This window comes from Scophthalmus maximus, chromosome 3, assembly GCF_022379125.1.
Source record: "Scophthalmus maximus strain ysfricsl-2021 chromosome 3, ASM2237912v1, whole genome shotgun sequence".
NCBI lineage: Eukaryota > Metazoa > Chordata > Actinopteri > Pleuronectiformes > Scophthalmidae > Scophthalmus > Scophthalmus maximus.
This window is the reverse complement of record NC_061517.1, coordinates 9776640-9797530: the sequence shown is the minus strand read 5'-3', so window position 1 is coordinate 9797530 and position 20891 is coordinate 9776640. Positions and strand designations below refer to the sequence as shown.

The 20891-nt window shown below is 40.5% G+C and overlaps 1 protein-coding gene across 1 annotated transcript in view; it reads left to right on the top strand.

Annotated features, from left to right (window-relative positions):
* opn7b (opsin 7, group member b) overlaps window positions 1-20891 on the top strand; it is a 39329-nt gene that overhangs the window by 6414 nt on the left and 12024 nt on the right. The window contains exons 2-4 of the mRNA XM_035646342.2: window positions 17990-18077; window positions 18163-18325; window positions 20081-20208. Of these exons, the coding sequence (XP_035502235.1) occupies window positions 17990-18077; window positions 18163-18325; window positions 20081-20208 (379 nt within the window). The remainder of the gene's footprint in view (window positions 1-17989; window positions 18078-18162; window positions 18326-20080; window positions 20209-20891) is intronic.

Sequence of the window (20891 nt, the reverse complement as noted above, 5' to 3'; positions counted from 1 at the left end):
AGTGACTTGCCTCAAAGCTGAATGGAGTCTTTGACTCTGACAGGGACATCTGCCATTTACAGTGCCCTAAAGAGAAATACGCTTTGCCGTCTGTACAGTGTGTGTACTGTTTATAAATACCCGCGTGTGATTATCTGCAAGTCTGGTAATTCCCCCCGAGGTAGATATATCCTGAATGACAAGTAACCAAATGTCAACTGTCCTAATCCTCATGTACTGCATGCATTATGTATGAGGATGTCACTCCCAGCTTAGACTGTAAGAACAAAATGAACACCCTCTTACATTCAGAGACCACACAAACTAATAAATACACACACACGTCCATGTATTCCATTTGAAAGTTTGTGGCTAGCAAATTAATAGGCTGTGTTGACTGTTACCAACTGTTTACCGCCCGTACTCATTGAATAATGTCTTCTATAGCTCCGGACCGAACAGGCCATGTTAGGGCTATACAAACTACCACAGCTTGGCAATATTAGTGTAAAAAGTGTCACATTGCTGTAAATGTGATTTCATATTAACATAACAAAAATGTGTCTGCAGTCTCCACAGGTGTGGCTTCTCAGTGACACAACTGCTTATGGCTGGATTGGACACAAATGACAAAAATCGCACAGCACTGAGTTGTTTAATAAGCACGTGACAAAGTCATGCTGGGTTTGGCACCGATTATGTACATGTGGTAATAGGCATGCAATGATAATGAGCATGTGGGCCAACACACATACACACACACACACACACACACACACACACACACACACAAGTTTTCTATTAGCTTAACCAGCTCATTCTGCTTGTGTAAAACGACTGGATGGAAATATTGCTTCCCTACTTATTCCACTTTTTTGTGTTGCTATCAACCAACCTTCCCCCTAAATAGTGAATGTGATGTGAGTTTTATATTCCTGAAAATTTGACATTTCAGTTTGATACATAATCTTTCAAGAGAGAATTCTGATGGGGTTTTTTTGTGTCGGGATACGCACATATAACAGATTCGATTTGAGTTAGTTGGCTACTTAGTTAGTGGTCGCATTTCACGTCCCCCACAGTAGATTGGCAGAGGCAGGTTGTCCGTGAAGGTCTAGAACAGTCCTCCTTTGTCCTCCCCGTCTATTCCCTTCTTTGTTGGTGTGTCTTTGCCCTGGTCCCAATCCCGACCCTTAGACAGGGACTGATCTAGTTCAGACCACACCCAACCCTTTTGCTATTAGGCCATCATGAGGAAGCATTACCACTGTTGCCCTGAAGGTCTACAGAGGATTTGATAATCGCCCAGGTCATTGTCTCTCACTACTCTCGACCTACATTCCAGCTGCAGCAGACAGCTGTCTTCTGCAAACCAACGTACACTCACTGCACAGAACACAACGGCAGACAGAGAGTTAACACCAATCTGGTGCACATAGTAGTAGGAGACCAAAACAGAAAATTTAATTTACAAATGTTTTTGGCTAATAAAATGAGTCCAAATGAATGCTTATGTTGCTTTGTGTTGCTCAGTGTAACTGTTTGCTGAAATTCTGGCCATATCTTATCTATGATAATATATTTAGCTTGTTCCACTGCATCCAATTGGACAGAACAGCCAAAAAATGCATTTTACGTATTTTGCATATCCATTATTCAAAGTGATTTTTGCTCTGTTGTTTCATATATTCTTGCTGTCCTAGTTTGTTCTGTGTGATAGTTGCAATCTGCTTCTCCGTCAGCATAATGCCAGATGCTTTGCCATCATCAAGGTACATTCAAGGTACATAATTTCAATCAATTTGCAATCATGAAAGATGTCCAATTTGCTCCCAAGTTGCACCCATGGCAACATAGCCTTACCATCGGTTCTCCTTCACAATCCTCCACCATTACATTCAAACATCACAGCGGACTACCTTTAGTGCAAACATATTTGCATGATCAAATAAACACAATCTAGAATAGCTTTATACATTCATACACATTTAAATAAACCCTTCAGCATGCAAACTCCCACAACATGAATAATGCACACAGGCCCTCCGATCTCATTAACTTTGAAATGACTCAGTGAAACATCTCTATGGATATTGGTTTGATGTTGGGAGAGGAGGCCACATCTCTGGCTGTCTCTTCCCCTCATCTCTGACATGACTTCCTTTGTCTGTTCCTTTGTCTGCTGGAAAGATTACATCACAGCCTCCTTCTCTGTGTTCTCCCTCTGGCTCTCTGCCTCACGTCTGTCTGACACAGATCCTAAGCAAAAGTAGCTCCACTCCATTTTTTCAACACATAAGATCATGACATTGTGTAATGAATGAATAGGTAATCATAGAGGTGCAGTAAAAGGATACCAGTAGCACTTTCCCCCTCTTACCCCTACCATATGCTATTCAGGCTCTTAATTTATAGAGCATTTTACTTTGCATGTTTACTCTCAGCAAAAAGTACTTTAAATTCTCACGAGTAATTAATGTTCTACCCCATTTATAGCTGGCATTAAAATGTATTTTGAGTGATCGGATTACAAGTGAGATTGCAGAAAGCACTGAGACAAGGGTGGAAAAATGTAAGGTAGTAAACACATAAAGTGGTCCCATCTCATGCTATTCAAGATACCTGTGGTTAAACCGAGAACAATCTCAAAGAAAACAAACATAATAACGCAGCTTCATCGATGGCGACCATTTTTCTTCTATTCTTTTGCTATTTTTTTCTCTCTGTGTTTTGTTGCTTCTTCTGGACTTGTGCAAACGAGAGGAAGATGTGACATAAGCAGGACGGAGCAATCTGATCTCGATCTTGACACTGGAGAGACACATTAATGGCAAGTGCAAATGTAATCAAGCTAAAATCTTATCTAGATACAATCTGGAGATGAGGTGAAGTTTAGTGCCAGGTGTAAATGGAGTCTGAATTACCATAATAGCTTGCAGACATTTATGGAAACAAACACTAAAATGTGCACAGTGAAGTGAGGAGGGGAAAGAAAACATTCTCAAATAAACACAATACTATTGGGGGGCAGAGTGGATGTTTATGCAGACTCTTTACCTTTGACTCCACTTTAATTGTTTAAGAAGACCTGGAGGGACGATTCACTCGGTACAACTGTGCTGCTCGGAAATCGCTTGTTTGTTTATGAGAACTCAAACTATCAGACAGCCTGGGCCTCTTTCATTTCCGTTATTAAACATCACACTCATGAGGAAAATGTTCTGTGGTGGAAAGTAAAGTCTTCACTGGTAGGAAAAAGGAAAAGTTGTAAATATATATGTCTAGAATTATAAATCATGGGATACTGACTTTTTTTGAGCCTGGCAGATTTTTTTTGCCACGGTGGATTATGTGTTGGCATGAAATTTTGTATTGACATTGATGGTCCCCTGAGGATGAATCCTGACTGAATCCTGACCTGACTGTCAAGAAATGTCTTGACAACTATAGCGTTCCTATCAGACTCAATCGTATTTTCTGCTAAGTGTGAATTTGAAAATGTTTGAATGTCAACATCATACCTGCTAAACATGAAATTTTAACTTTGTCATTGTGAGCTTGCTGACATCATACTTAGCTCAAATCGACTTAGTGTCAACAACCTCCCAGGGCTGCAAATATGGCTCTACATTCTAGTCTTAGTGTATGTTTGGATCAAATCATTTTTAAATTTTGTTCTTTTTGTTCTGTTTGTGTTAAAAAATAAACAAAGACAAAAAAAGATATAGAGACACATTAAAGTTTAAGTATATAATAGAATTGTAAATTATTATTTATAAACCCATAATGTGGCCAAGGCAAATATGAGGGGCATCCTTTTGATTGGATGCAGTTGATGAATGAAGCACTGAAGAGGTGCAGAGAGGCTTGAAAAGCAGAGTGAGCAAAAGACAGACAAAGGTTGATAGAGTGCACTTCAGCAAATAGCCTGGTGAGTGAGGAGTCACGACTTCACTGGGTGAACGATGACAGATTGAAGTACTAGTTGTACTTGATGCAGCACAATGTGACCATGTGGAGTAGGAAGTGTGTGTTAATACAGTATATTGAATGAATGCAATAATTGGGTGTCTTTCTCTGGATGGGTAAAGATGTGCCCATTGATATTTGGAGGAGGAAAAATTGTTAACTTAAAGAGTCATGTCTCACATGCACGTGAAATGTGGAATTCCAGGGGGCAGTTTCACAAAGATGTTTAAGACTTGTCTTTAGTGTTTAGCTATTCTTAATTTTGCTTGTGTTGTAAATGACAGGCAATGTCGATGTGTGTACAAGTGTCAACATCGTGGTCCAGCTCTGTTACGGCTGCCGTGTGCGTGTCCACTGGGTCAGTGAGTCGTTTTTATTATACCCAGCTCTCGTCTTCACTCTGCTATGTTTACACGCCTAGTTTATTTTTTGCCGGAGCTGCTTGCATATCCTTGCATTTATCAAGTTTACCAATCACGTGGCATGAGTGCAAAGCATACAATCATGCTGACAGGTCAGGAGCTTTCAGTTAATGTCACCATCAAACATCAGAATGGGGAAAAAATATTATCTCTATATTTATATATATATAAATATTATTAGTGATTTTGAGGATGGCATGATGGTTGGTAACAGCTGGTTTGAATATTTCTGGAGCAGCTGAACTCCTGAGATTTTCACATAAGACAGTCTCTAGAGTTTTTATTCAAATGAAACACCCTGCAGTTCTGTGGATGGAAATGCCTGAGAGGGGTCAGAGGAGAATGGCCGTGCCAGTTTAAGCTGACAGAACGGTAACTCTCTTTTTACAGCTGTGAGCAGAAAGTGCAACTCCTCATGGCAGAAATCTGAGGCTGCACTGAGCTCAGACTGAAAAATAACATGGCCTGGTTTGATGAATCTGGATTTCCAGTGAGAAATGGTAGGGTCAGAATTCGGCGTCAACAGCACAAGTCCTTGTGCCCAATGTGCCTTGTGTCAACAGTCTAGGCTGGTGGTCTAATAGTTTTGGGAATGTTTTTCTTGGCGTGCTTTGGGCCCCAATCAGTCACGGTTTGAATGCAACAGCCCATCGCATTGTTGTTGCTGACCTTTTGAATCTTTTTATTGCCACAATTATCCCCTTTTCTGAAATTAAGGCCGTCACAAACTGATTTCATGGACATGACAGTGAGGCCAGTGTACTTCAGTGAGCTCCACATTCACCGGATCTGAATCCAACAGAACACGTTTAGGACGGGGATTTGCAGGGGTGAATGATATGCTGATTAAAATGCATAAAATATGTGATACAATCATGTAAACTATTGTTTATTGTTTTTTTATTGCTCAAATTGATCTGTTCCTGACTTTGTCACAGTTATTCAGAATTTTTCTTTTTCGTGAGAAAGAGATAGAAGGAAGAAATACACAAGACAGAGGGAGAATATCTGTGATCTCCTATTGGCTACTTTTTTGCAATGTAAAATTCACAATACAGTGGTTCTCCTTTACATATTTTTATATTTCTGTTGGTAGATGTGAGGACTAGTGGAAATCAAGGCTAGTTAATAAGCTACTATGTTGGTCGGAGTCATTACCAAAAAAAATATTGTTTTATTTTCACCACACTATATCATCTGACGAAATGGGCAAAAATGCTGTGTTAAAATATTGGCTATATTGACATTGAATGATAACCGATAGAAAGAGGCACAAAGGCTTGTCATATTCACGTACAGCCAAAGAAGTATGTATTGAGTTTGCTGTAAAACATGAAAATATTAGTACAATTACTCTAAATTACAGTCAACAGTGTGGTCAACCTATTTTGTTGTTGTTCATAAAAATGTTTTAGTTACACAAAATTCACGGCAAATTAGTTCTATGGCTATTTAAGATAGTTGAGAACTAGACACCCTTTTAGAATGGATGAACAAATGAAAATGTCAATTTGAAGTTTGACTATTAGTTTTATCAAAACCAACACCAGTTTATAACCCTTTAATTGATAAATGATGGACATACAGTAGATGCCTTAAAACCCCCACCTATTCCCACCAGCTTTGGTGGACAGTTGAACAGTTTCAGGGTGTCTGTCAGAGAGGCAATATTGCATACTGTCAGCAGCAGCCCTTGGACAGGGTGTGGGTGTGGGGGATTTCCAGCCACTTGATTGTCAAAGTGTAGCCACTGGAGTGTGAGGGAAGTGCTTGGCTGAAGGTGTTTTGTGATGGTAGACAGGAAAATCTCACTCCTCAGGCATGGAAGCACTTTGAAACTCCCCCTCAATCGGAAATAATTAATACGGCACCCTGACAGCACGGGCACGTATTTCAAACAAGGTGAACAAATCAACAAAATGTTATTTTTTTTTAGTCCAATGCTGACGTTGCAGGGGCATCTAATCTATTTGGTGTGACCCAGTGTCTGGAGGCTGGCATGTGGGCTGCATGAGACAGTTGTTCACTGAACAGAAACACTGTGTCCGACTGCAATCATTCTTTTTGCCTCAAGGCTGGACAAGGTCTGGTTGTCAGCTGAGCCAAGTGTTCTTTTGATTATGCATTACAGCACCCTTCTTCTTTCCTCTGACACTGGCAGAAAAGGGAAGAGAGTTACCTACGTTGACGTTATAATCGTGATTATTTGTTCATAAAACCAATAAATTCATCATATTGATAAGTTATTAAACAGTTGTCGTTTGATGTTCACTCCAGTGTGCAACTATAACAAACCTACGCGATGAAACAGGAGACCATCAATGGCTGAAAATTAAGAGTGAAACATAATGAGCATTTTCTGAGAGTTGTTTGACCTTCACCCCCGGGGATATAAATGAAATTAGCAGGCAGGCTGCATGAGTGAGCAGGATCTGGCATCTTGCCAGCGCTTTGTGGAATCTCTTGTAGGCTTTTAGCATGCACGTGGTTTTCAGCTCACAATCCATCACTGTAGCTCTTCAAACAGGCATTGCACACAAATGAGGTGTAGCCCCTTGAGGAAATGGAAGAAAAAAAAGCAATCAGGAATATTGTAATCCTTTGTCGTTGTTTTTTTTTTTTTATATCTCTGTCACCATAAACATCTGATTAACCAACATTAGATTTAGTCTCTTCAGACTAAGCTTTTCCCAGAGAAAAGGGGGTTACTGAATAACGTCACAAACCACTGTTTCCCTCTTTAGCATGAGGGTGACGTGGCTGTCCCATTTCATTTTACTCCAGACTCACCCACGATCCCGCAAACCCCGGGGTTATGTTTGGCAACAACACTTTTCACTGTTCCCTGCCAATGTTTTTTGTTCATCTTTCCAGCATTATCCATATACTTTAGACATTATTATTATTAGGGCTTCGATAAATTAATTATAGAAAAATAAGGCAGATTAATCGCGAGTCACAAGGGTCTGCACTGAGTCATTTACAGTTCAGCAACAACACTGTCCTTCACCACATTCTCACAACTGCAGCTGTGACATTCATTGAATCAGTGAGCCCACATGAATACCGAACTGACTCTTTTTCATTCTAGATAAGAATTGGCTTGTTTTTGATCCACAAAATGAGGACTCATTAGCTCATTAGCTCACTTAAAACATATGGTACATCTTAAGTGAATGAAGAAAAAGCCAGGCCCCTGCGATCAAATTACTCATTATTTCCCCTTTTTATAGAACAAGGTTTTTCACAGACATGGCCAGCAACGAGGACGAAAATCGAAAGAGTGCTGTCTTGAGAAGTTAAAATAAAAATATTGCCTTGACTTGACTTGAAATACTTCTGTGCTAATAAGTAAATGTTAATGGTGGCTGTGAAACAGTCTGTTCCTATGGTCAGACTAAACTTTTACACAAGGCTTTCTGACCTGCATGACAGCTTCAATGTGCTCAGTTAAAAGAGGAACAAACACTCCACTGTGTGTATTGTGTTCATCCTCTCTCTCTCTCGACATCCTGTTGTGTAGCAAATGCTTCATTCCTTGTGCACTCCTTGCGATAAGAAGAATGAATTGACCTTTAATGCTTCTTTCATCTAACCAGATGACATGATCCCTGGCGCCCCTCTGATGCAGTGTGGCTTCTCGATTTTTGCTTTGCATTTTGTTCTGAAGCTTTTATGCCAGTAGTGGCAGAGCCGGATTGATGTCAATGTAACAGATGCAGAAACAACACAGCCCAGAAAACCTGACCATCACTTATGGTTTGAATCACACCTCGAACTCCTCTGTCGTCCCCCTTTTTTTTGTGATGCTGTTGCCCCCTCCGCACACCACGTTGCACTGCTCTGAATAAAACATAACCTGGGACTCACTCTTCTCTCAGTCTCAAACTGCCACCACTTGTTTTCCTTTCAAACGACAGCTTCATGGCAGGAATGTGAAAGCCTAAATCCCAAAACACCTACAACAAAACTTGCCACTGAAGCACAGACAAATGCAAATGCACACAGACGCACCTACAAAGACCCTGAGGAATCTTAACACTGTCATGACGGCAGTAATTCACACAGCGGAGATTACTCCTTACATTTTGTTTTAGTTTTTTTCTTTGTAGCCCTGCGCTGGGAGCAGGTTATTATTATTATTATTTCTCCCGGTCGCCAATGGTCAGTGTGTTTGTGTGAGAGCTAGAGAGAGAGAGAGAGACAGAGAGACAGAGGGGTAAAGAAGAGCACTGCACACAGCTCTTCAATGAAGAGTTCAATGGAGAGTTTAAGTTTAATTATACAAAAAAGTTGGTATCATTAAACAATTTTGACAGGACAAATATAATATATTGTATATTTAAGCAATAGCTCATGACAGGCCGTGGGATACGCTCATTACATCACAGTAAAGGGGCCAGAAACCCCCGGAACTGTGATAATGTGACCGGATATCACAGCCTGAAGTAAGCTATTGCTTTTATACAATGGTTACAAGTATGGCGAAATGAAGGATTAATAGACACTACAATTTTAGTTGTTTTTTTTTTTATTTCGTCAAAAAAGCATTTGCATGTAAAGACATTTTCGGAAATAACCTGATATCAGAAAATAGCACACTTACACACACAGGCAGTGCACTTAATATAGTATCTTTGTATTCCAACTGAAACACTACTACACAAGAATCAGTTTAAAGTGACACATTTATGTGCAGTAACGTAAGTAACCCTCCATAAATGAAAGCTGACAGGCTTGGTGCAGTGCTGAAGCTGGGAGCTTCCCTGTGGCACAGCATCATTTCAGTGACCCAGCAAAGTGCATGGGAGGCTGGCAGGGGGCACCGACTGCAATGCTGAAGATATTGTCTGAAACTTGCATTTTTTTCAATAATATGATGGCGATGTTAAAAATTAGATAGACTCCATGTAATATGAATAAGGACACTTTTGCCAAAGGGTATTAACATCCACACACACACAACTGCAGCTCATTGCAGCTTTTAGATTTGTGTATCATGAGTTATTTTATGATGAATGTGTATATGCCAAAATGATGTAAACTGCACTTTTTATTATGTTGCAGCCCAATGCAAAAACATAAATTTTAGTTTTGTTGTTATTGTGGTTGTTGTTTTTTTGCCAATGTCGGGAGCATATGTAGTAATTAAAAACTTCAATATCACATTGACATTGTAGGCAGACCCTTTGCTATGCCACTTGAAATCTAGCATGATGCCTAGCATTGCTCTTTATCATCATTGGGAGGTTTCTACGAAGTCAAGGGATCACCACTGTTAAGAGGATCTATCCTCTGGGCACCATGATTCCATGAAACCATCCAGTAGTTGTTGAGATATTTCAGTTTAGACCATTGGACCAGCATTGCTATGGCTAGAGTCACACAACATGGTTAAAAACCTCAAACTCTGATGGAGGAGTAATAACTATAACACATTTTTCTGAAGAATGGATAAGTCTAAAATATATTCTTGACCAAAGGCAGAGGAAGGATATGATAATTGAAACACTCCTGTGTTACCATGTCAGCAGAGTGACTGATCAGCGTTGCATCACGGTCCCGAAGGTCTGCCAAGTCCTTAGAGAGATTGTCAAGATGAGTACTTGTTTTCAAATACGTGACATTTAAGTCTCTTGTTCCACCTGGAGGTGACCGATATTTCATCTTCCCTCTCATTATGTCTAATACAGGCTCAGTGTCTGGCTAATCGATATGTCTATCTTTTGACCGCGTGGGACTGTGTGTGCGTGTTTATGTGCTCCGCTTATGTAAGGGCAACCTTAAATTAAAGGCACAGTTTCAGGAATAAAATTGAGGAGATTCAGTTTCACAGCATCAACGGCTAACCAACAAACAAACATCCATCTGATCACTTGCAAGTCACAGTAGAGTCTGTGTTGAAGTTGTAATTTTGGAATCACAGCTGATTTAGCTGCAGTGAGATTAAAGTTATAAGATCACAAGCCCTGAATACTTCATGTACATGAGTTGGTGTGGAGGCAGGAGACGACACTGGATTGCGGCGTTGTCAGTGACATTTTAACTCTTACTCTGAAATTGATCAATATCCTTCTGCTAATCTGTGTGTATTTGATGAAGACCAAATGCCCCCTCATTGCAATTCATTATGAGAAATAGTTTGCCCTTGAGTTGTCCCTGTAAAGGTCTCAGCTGTGATTTTCCGAGATTTTTATTGTTTTTTTCTTACGTGATCAATGGAGCAACATCATTCGAAACAAGCTATTAATCCCAGCCTGATGAGGACGTCACTCTTTCCTGGTCCCTGGGGGATCCAGGTAATAATCTTCAGAAGATTTATGACTTATATTTGAGAGGTTTAACATTCTTTCAATATCGATTACCTATGTGATCCATCCATGTTAATGTTTGACATTACATCTAATCATGCTAGTGTAGTTTACCATAGCCAATTTACCAACGGCGTGTGGAGGGGTCAAAGGAGCCTGAAGATACTGTAAGGAATTTCAGGTTTCAGGAGGTTTGCAGAAAGACAAGTGGAAGCAGCCGATGAGCAGTTTCAGCGGGAGACGTTTATTTCGAGATAATAGCACAAAACGAAAGACAAAGACTTTTGTACTCACTATCTACGAAACAGGCAGCGTGGCATGTCACATGTTTGATTGTCCACACACTTAACACATCTGCGTCATCATACTAGATATCTTGACATGACATTGGTCATCTATGTCCTTTCATTCGATAGCTTCCAAAAGATACTGGTCACAGCAAAGACACATCGGCGTCATCAAGGTTATTTTTTAGCGCCACCAAGATATTGTTCACAATGCTTACACTCAGGACACATTCTGCCACTGCAATACCTTTGAGCATTCAAGGAAAGGACACTTTCATTTCAACACTGAGCAGTAGCAAGCACACGACAAGTAAAACATGACAAGCGAAATCTCCCTCAGAACCCAGAGCGAGCTGTGTCGCTACGAGACATGCCTCTGATAAGTAACAAGTCATCTTCATGAATCCCAAATTGGGAATTTGTGAATACATTGAATATACACATCCTGAGGAGGGGAAGAGGGGCAATTCCATATTTTACAATATTGTAAATGGATGGTCTCATTCGTACCTGGCCTTAACATCCGAGTGTCCTGAGTGATGGGATCACAAGTGAACAGCTCTAAGGACAGGTGTGAATGCACGCAAGACGTATTGAGGACGCATTTTCAGATCCGATCACTGAGGGTACATCCAGACTACTCGGTTTTAGTTTTAAAATGCATCACTGTTGCTACTAAGGCTGCAACAAACAGTTATTTTCATTATCGATTGATCCGTCGATTATTTTCCTTGAATAATCGATTAGTTGTTTTATCTATAAAATGTCATAAAATGGTGAGAAATGTCGATCATGGTTCTCAAACCCCAACATGATTTTTTTTTTGTTTTGTCCAGATACCCTAGATATTTAGTTCACTGTTATAGAGGAGCAGAGAAACCAGAAAATCACTGATAACAACCTCAGTCATAGTTTTCACGTGAGCTGCAGACAGGCTTCATTTAATTATCTTCACACACCTAATTATGTGAGTGTCACTGCTCGTACAGCTGCTCTTTGCTGGCTTCTGGATACATGTACATGTGCTTTTCATGTCGGAGCCATTTGCTCATGTAATTCGAGCGTGACAAGTGAGGGATTAGTGAAGGTAAAACCCAAACAAACCCACAAGTTTGGCTTCGTGCCACTGCAGGCTGGTGTCTGGCACAAGGATCATTCCAGTGTCCACCAGTGCCTCAGAGTCCACCTGAGATCGTGTGACCGCGTTTCAGCTGCGAGGATGGTTGAACTGATTTGATGCCAGAAACTCCATCAGAGAGAGAGGCTAACAGCCAGTGACATCGATACAACTGAGGCTCCTTTATTTCAGAACCAGTTTGCTGCAGTCTCTACTTCTTTCACCTCAACTGCATTTTCATATTAAAAATATGGCTTTTGTCCAGAAGATGAACACTGGGGTGTGACACATGATCAACCTCCTCGCAGAGGGAGATGTGACCACGAGATGAAGAGGAGGGATCCCTCCTCTGTTGGCCAAAGGTGTAAAGATAGAGGGCATCACGTGGCGCACAAAGGCCTCTGAGACATCACCGTGGCTTTTTTGAGCAATATATGTCATTTTTTGTTGCATTGAGGGAAACAAAATATGAGTTGTATTTAGATACGCACTCCCCCTGCTCACGCAGGCACTCAGCACTTTCCATTAGTCATCTAGATTTCCAAACAGGCAAGTGGGGGGTGTATTCAAAGCACCGCCCCCTTTTCTGTCTACTAAGAGACTGAGAGATGAATGTGAGATGCCACTGTCACTGGGTGGCACATTGGCAGTCTCACACGTCCACATTAATAAAATACGATTCACTCCTTAAATGTACATGCAGCCACACAAATATGCATTTGTGTTTGACATAGCATTATTATGTAAGTAATTAACTGGCAAAACTCAGCGATAATGTATTACATTGTTGTCATGTAATGTCTTTAAAATGGCTATATTATGAAAAGTGGTTATAAAAATACACTTTAAATGTATTTAAAGGTGTATTAGATGAGCTTTGTAAGTGTTCATGTTGGATTATTTAACTATTATGACAAATGCATTAAGCTAAACACACTTCAAATAAAGGTTGCAGACATAAGTTGGACTTTTTAAGAGGGTTAGACATCACCTCTCAATCAAGTTACTCCTGAGAAGATATTAACGATGCGTTTTTACTGTTGTTGAAGGAATTAAGTGTGAGGATGACCTGATCAGATAAACCACTGCCACTCATTACGGTTTACAGCTGCAGGTTTTCATAGCTGAAAGCAACATGCCCAAAGGCCAAACAGAGAAAATCTCAGCTTTGAGGAGGAACAACAAACATTGACACTTTACTTAATTTGATCAGGTACAAATAACTGACACATCTACCCACGATCACAACTCCTGATGATGTGTGGTACAGTGATCCCAGTGCACAATCTACCCAGAGTTGAGTAAGAGTAGAAAAGTTCTTACCGAGGATTGTTTCAGATTAGGGTTTAGAACACTGTCCTAATTCAACCATGACCACTATGATATCTGGGACCAACAGAGAAACATGATTTGTAAAACTCTGCACAGATTTTTGAGATACTAACACACAGATTTGTCTCAGATGTCTCCTGTTGTCGGGGTCCTATCTTTGTGTAGATGTGTTTGTTTACCCTTTGTGTTCTCGGTGAGAGCTTATTTCGGTGTGTAATACAAATCAGGTTTGAGGTTTGCAATTTATCAAACACCTGCCTGATGTTTGTGACACATGCTGCCTTGGTGTCTGATGGGTTGCCCATCGAAATGCAATGTTTTTATTCCTCCATACACACCTTTTTTATGTAAAAACATAATCATATGTTAATCATATGTACAATATGCATGCTGCTTCTCAAAGCCCCCATGCGGGGCTGAATAGGAACAGAGTGAAAGATGATAGGGAGGATAACGCAGACACAAGAAGCAACGAAGGAGGAGGAGGAACGTTCGTTCTAAGCATTACAAAATGAATGATGTTGCTGGCTTTCTTCAAACTTTTCAAAGTTAAACCTCTGACTTTTTCCGATTCCTTGGAGGAATGAAGCCTGATTGTTTTGAGACACCTACATGGGTCTGTTTGTCATAAAGACAAATATGCGAACGTCTGAGGCTTGTGTTTTTTCAGTAGGGACCTGCTGGACTCGAGGTGAACAGATGGGCGATGAGCGCTTTGAGTTGCTTGTGATGTTTAACACAAACTAAGTGCACCAAGAGAGAATGTCAATGTTTGACCTTTGTGCTGCTTGAGAGGCGTTTGTCAGCGGCAAAGAGGTGATGAAAGGAAGCCACTTGAGTTCAGGTTTGGCTTAAAATGGGGGATATGCTTCACAAATGGGTAAGGAGATGGAGAGGAGTATATGAAGGAGGAGTGAATGAAAGTTAGATGGAAGGGAAGAGGGTGAGAAAACACAACCTTCCATCGGTCTGGAGGAAGTCCCATTCAGTCAGATGCACGGTCGTGTATAACTGTGCTGCAAAATGTATCTCATGCTGAGCACAGTCACTATCAGTTCATTGTCCTTGGGAGGCTTCTTGTTGTGCCACTGAAGAAAAGAGACAGGATTAGGAGATTGGGATAACATTCTATCTGCTGCATATTTATTTATTCAACTCTATTCTAGCATTTCATGGCGTGCGGGATTTTGACAAAATCACTCATCTCAGAGGGGTCAGCGGTGACACCCCATGTCTTCAATCATTAAAGACCCATTTCTTCTTGTCATTTTCTACCGGTTCCACCTCCAAGGCTTGATTTTTTTTGTCTTCTAATTACAAAAGGCGTGTCAATCATAACGATTGTTAAATGTCCTCAGAGAACCAGTGATTATCAGGTAATCTTGAAAGACTCATCTGAGCTTTTCTGTGATTCCAGAGAGATGTGGATAGGTTTCCACTCGTAAGGGCACATGCACTAATTCCTGTTTGAAGTAGAAATTTCATATTTGTATTACACTGACCTTGTAAAATGTTGTGTTGCCCTTGGGTAATTTACTTGAAAGATGTCTTAAATATTGATGCTACAGTTGCAGTTACCTGGATAGATTAATTTTCCTTTTCATGAGATTGATGAAGAAACACGAGAAACTAAATGCCACAGCATATGAACCAGAACCATGTGCAGTTTAGTGGGAATTTAAGAGAGTTGAGCCCTTCATTTTGGGGGTCTATATCTAAATCAACAAATACACATAGGCTGTCCAGTTGCAGCCTAGGTATGGGAAATGCGGCACCACCAACTAGCAGTGCAGTCATGTTTCTTCCTGAAAGAAATGATCTCTTTGGACAGCGTCTTCCTCTCTCCGCCCTGACTCCTGTAAGTTTTGTCCTCGTGGACACAAGACTTTTGATGTTACTGTTTTGCAATGCGCACCTGTCAGAAAAAAACATGCAAGGAATTGATGAGCTCGTACGGCACAACTGCAATGGTTCAGACAACCGATTGACTACTGGAGCACTGGTGCACGGTGTTGTTTGCACAGAATTTTGACATTATCCTATGGTGCCATTTGTGTTATGGGTAATCTCCATCATTCTACTTTCAATCCGGGGCTTCTGACAGTTCCGGTTATGGGATTTCTCTCATCCTACACTCGTCCTCCTTGTCCCCTCATTCTATTACAACTGCCTCTACATTCCTTTCACTCCTTGCCAATTTTTCCCTCTCTCCTTTCTGTTCTGTACAGTACGTGTCTCTTTGTGTCTGTGCTGTGTGACAGCAAGGCTTAAGTTGTCACAAGGTGTCTTCTACACTGATAAGCCCCAATTCCACCATTCAGCTGCAACCCCTAACCCTTATTGCAATTTTCCCCACTCTCAAACTGATGGGGGTGAGCCAGGGTCCCTCTCGTTACCCAGCAACCCCCCACTTCCTCCTCTGTCTCTCTCTCATTCCTAAGTGTCTCTCTGTTGACTTCATCCTCTCAGACAGTGATTCCAGTCAAACCCCTTGTTCTCCATGACAGTGCTGAGAGGAGAGCAGACAGTAGAAGAGGAAGTGGGCAATAATGTAATCAGACAGGCAAATTTATCTTTGACAGATGTTTATGTAAGATCACCGCAATACAATGATGTCAATGTCACTCACACATGAAAATCCTTCATCTGCCAAGTGATTTTTCGGAAATGGGAACACACTTTTTAAAGTTTGTTTATGTTTGTTAGGCTGGGGACACACTTCCTGTATTACGTGGTGAGCGCAGAGGGACTTGGTTTTCATTACAGTGCTCGTCTTTGGTTACAAGAGCAATAAGAGGCAAAAGCCTTAATAATGTGAAGATTAACTGTAGTGTGGATTAGTGATGGGGTTCAATAGCATTTTATTGAATCTGAATCCACTTCCGAATCTGCCTCTCAAATTCCTAGTTGTGTTTATTGGGTAATGAAAACATCTCTTGCTTTCACTCAGTCAAGTAATAAACAAATTTCAACTGGTATGTTGAAATTTATATAACGCTTGAGTCACTTGAATAATAATTGGTCACTTTTTTATTGTAATCTAGGGACCAATTACCAGACAACCATGACACTGGTAGTATCGTTTTTCCCACTTTGAAATTACGCATTCACCGAAACCCCAGATGTCCCAGTTGTCCGCCAGCACTTAAACGCAGCACACATTTGTGACTCTTTTCGGAGCTGCCTGCGGAAAAAGAGTCTAAAAAGTCCAAACGCGCGTATATATATATATATATATATATATATATATATATATATATATATATATATGCAAATACAGGCAAATACAGGCATGGGTTTTTTGCACAAACCTGTGCAAGATTTGTATGGACCGCATATAATAATCTTTAAATCATCTCCTCACCTCTGGTTGTCTTTGAAGATATTTTCCCGACTCTATTGGGATTTCTAGGAATTTTCCACAAGCAGCTCTCTTAACCCCAGGTGATTTGACATTTCTCCTCCCTTTGTTGTACTTGATTCACTTTAAATTGCAAGAAGAGTTGAAGTCACTGAGTAAATATATAAATGCTATGAATACATTTTCATTTTATATTTTATCTCCAAATATAAATCCCTTTAAAAGGATATTTGCAGCCTTGATGTCGATCAGCCGTGAAGTAAAACCAGTTACTGGCCTAATGTTTTGTAATATTAAATCTAATCTTGTGGTGAATGTGACATAATTCACCTTTGTTGTTAAGTGTGGTTCTACACACTGTTGATTAGAAACGCAACACTTTGTTGTTAGCGTAGTTCTTAATGCAGTTGTTAACGTAATGTGTTATTTATGTAATTTACTGTCTTTACTCACTCCATGTAAGTATGACTGTTCAGGGATCATGGTTCCTTTAAATTATTAAAGGAATTAATTATTAAATTAGCCTTTTTACCAGTTCGGTTGTTTTTCCCATAAAAAAAAAACGACACACGCATTTGTGTGCTCAACAAGAGAGAAATTGTCTCTTGCGATTTACTGCAATTTCCACAATCTAATGTTTTAAAACAGTAATGTGGCTATATACATGCACACAGCTTGAATGGATGTGCAGTACGAATACTATGCTACTAAAGGGCCAGGTTTGCAGGAGGAGGTGGATTTTATTTTTAAGCGAAGGATGGTATTGAATTGGTCGATGAAAGAGAAGAAGGTGGAGAACCAATAAATGTCCTTCATGGTTTATTGTGTCAACAAGAAAGACAGAGAGGGAGTCGCAACTACATGTGAGTTCTGCTCTCGTGTGATGCAGGTTATTGTTTATTTTCATTGGTTTCAAATGGTAGTGAGAGTTATGCATTATAGAATCATAGATGCGGTGCAATTCATATTTACTATTTAAAACATTATTGATGAGGTTGGGAAAGGTAAACTGCGCTTTGTTTCAGGACATTGTAACAGTAACTGACCCACAAGACGTGTTGTGCTACAGCCTAAGGTGTCGCGATTTACATTTATAACGGAGTTGTTTTTGCTTGTTTTATTTTAAATTGCCTGAAGGCAAAATACGAAGGTTTAAAGATTTTTCTTCCTTTTCCCCGTCTGTTTGTCTGTTTCTCCATTCTTGGTTCTAGATGGGAAATGCCTCAGAAACATATCTGCAGGTGTCCAACATATCCAAAGACAATGACTTCCTCATGGGAACTATCTACGCCATCTTTGGTGAGTGAGTTTTCCCCCCCCTCCCTCGGTTTGCACCTTTTAACTGTATTCATGTGCGCTCACACACATATCCTCTGTCTCCCAGGTGTGCTGTCGGTGCTGGGAAATGGGATCCTGCTGTTCGTGGCCTTTAGGAAGAAGTCCTCCCTGAAGCCTGCTGAGTACTTTGTGGTTAATCTGGCCATCAGTGACCTGGGCATGACCACAACCCTGTTTCCACTGGCTATCCCCTCAGCCTATGCTCACATGTGAGTGACCACATCGTCTCTAAATAGGAAAGGTGTAATTACTACAGGCGAAAGGATGACTTGTCCCCCCTCAGATTCAAAATCCAAGACTGTTGCCCTTTATGGTTGAAAATTATGTTTGAAAGGCGGGTGGGGCGGGACCACACCAGCAAAATCTTTGGGGCAGACAGCTAAACAATGAGCAAAAATTCCCTATAAAGCTAAAGCCAGGAGGTGGTGCATATTCAAGGGATACAGTGTTATCAAAAAAACATCTGTTATAGCTGCTTCAAGCTTTACAAGCAGTAACAGGTGATGTGTGGACTTACTGCCCCTAGGTTTTATCTCTCACGCTTCATAAAGCGTGTCCCACCTCGTTGTTAAAGTTTATTGACGCCAAATAACTGTGGCCTTTCTCTCAGGCCCGACAAAATGATTTTACCTCCACTGCTACAGTAATAATTCTGCAGTTCATATTCTCCTATTAGAGAGTACTGACTCAACGTCAATCCAAGAGGACAGTGCTGTGTCTGTGATAAAGATGTGAATACAAACATCTCTACCCAGGAAGCAGAATGTGTTATTAAGAAGGGTTAGGCCAAAAAAACACTACTCTAATGCTATTACTCTATTCATTCAATCTTTAGTATACTAACATTATTTTTGCAAGCACAATAACCAATCATAATTTGTTACTTGCTACCGTCATTAATGTGTAGGGACCAAGGGAAAAGCATCTCCTTTTGTTTTTTGGAACAGCCTTCATCCCACATTCGAGACCAACCTTACACCATTTACTACTGAATGTAAACAGCATACATCTCCTGGCTTCCACTGCTTCCTTCTCTTGTCCCCTGAGCGTGAACGGCCAATAGTTGTCATATGTGTGCCATAACTGCATCAAAATGCATCACTGCTCACTGCGGTGAGCAATGACCCAAGCCCAGGAAATGCATTGCCCGTTTCATCTTCTGCATGGCTGGGAAACCGCCGGCCTCCGGGCCGTATATGGCCTGCAAGCCAAATGAATATGACCTGCATGACAATTTTTCTCAAATGGACAAATGATGAAGTCAGTGTACTTACTGTAGTTTGCGGGAACATGGTCGCAGTGATGCAAAAGGCCAATCGCAAGTGTCTTTACAGCTGGAAACGTGCAGCTAAAGTGGATGAGTGGTAAGAACAAATGTGCTCGGATAGAATTAACACTCGTCAATGAAGCTTGGTGCCCAACAAGCAGCTTTCACAAGCCCATATTCATCCAATAGCTAGTAGCTGAGACCTCATTCAGAGGGAGAATTTGGGAATGACTGGTTGCCCCTGCAGAGCCCAACTACACATTTTTGTGTGTTGGACAACATCTGAATTTAATACTAGGGATGATTTACTTGCTTCACAAGCACTAACAATAGACAGGGATTTGTGTGAACAAGTTGTTTTGGAGTTGCAATCTCCACGACCATCTGATGTCAGACCTGTCACCAAAGAGGCAGTTACAGCCATCACGTTAGAGAGGCTACTCTTACTCTCACCTTTCTCAAAATATTTCACGAGGACAGAGACAAAAAACATGTGCAAAATGCTTGTGTTCAATAATTTAACATGACCAGCAGTGGATTTTATAAAAACTAAAATTGTCTTTGATGGGAAAAAGGGGTTCCCCCGTGATCTACTGGAATTGTGTAACTCACCAGAAGGATTTGCAGAGACATCTTGGTGTAACAGAAGAAGACAGTCACTGACAAAATGTCCTCCGCTGTTTCTCTCTCGGATCAGGTGGCTGTTCACTGAAACGGCGTGCACCGTCTACGCCTTCTGTGGCGTTTTGTTTGGCCTGTGCAGTCTGACCAACCTCACCGTGCTCTCCTGCGTCTGCTGGCTCAAGGTCTGCTGCACAAACTACGGTAAGACAGACACTTTTTACACTGTGCCTCAGTGTTACGTGTAAAACGAGCATCATCACAGGAATTTTATTTTATTTTTATTTGACATTTTATTCTAAGCAGAAGCTTTTGCTTAACGTGTCACTACTATTGATTTATTGGCACTGATGAACTAAGAGGATCCTTCAGCCGTATTATTCGCCACGCCGTTGAGGATTTTTAACCTTGCCCTGTGAGCCAAAAACCTTGAATCTGAAGAGATGAATATTAAAGCAGAAAGGCCAGCGTGTTTTTAACCTCTTTAATTAAACAGCAGGATATGAAAATAAATAGATGCTTTCAAGGCCTCTACTAATGATAGGATGATAACATTTACTTTCATATCTAGCATTCATAAAGAGTATAAAAACATTTAGCAAATGGTTTATAACAGATATGAGGGCATTTTAAGTTTTTATCAGTTTACAGTATTTGTCAAACAATTACAATTTCTCAAATAATACAACTGTGTTTTACCACGCACTCATTCTGTATCTGTCTACATCTATTTATAATAAAAAATAATGACATAATAAACTGTATGTACTCTAGCAGTTTCATAATAGGAGGTACACAGTAACAGCTACCATAAACAGACGATTGTTTTCATTGAATGCCACTTTCTCATGTGCACATGTCTTTAAGTGGTTGAATGGACTGGCGTT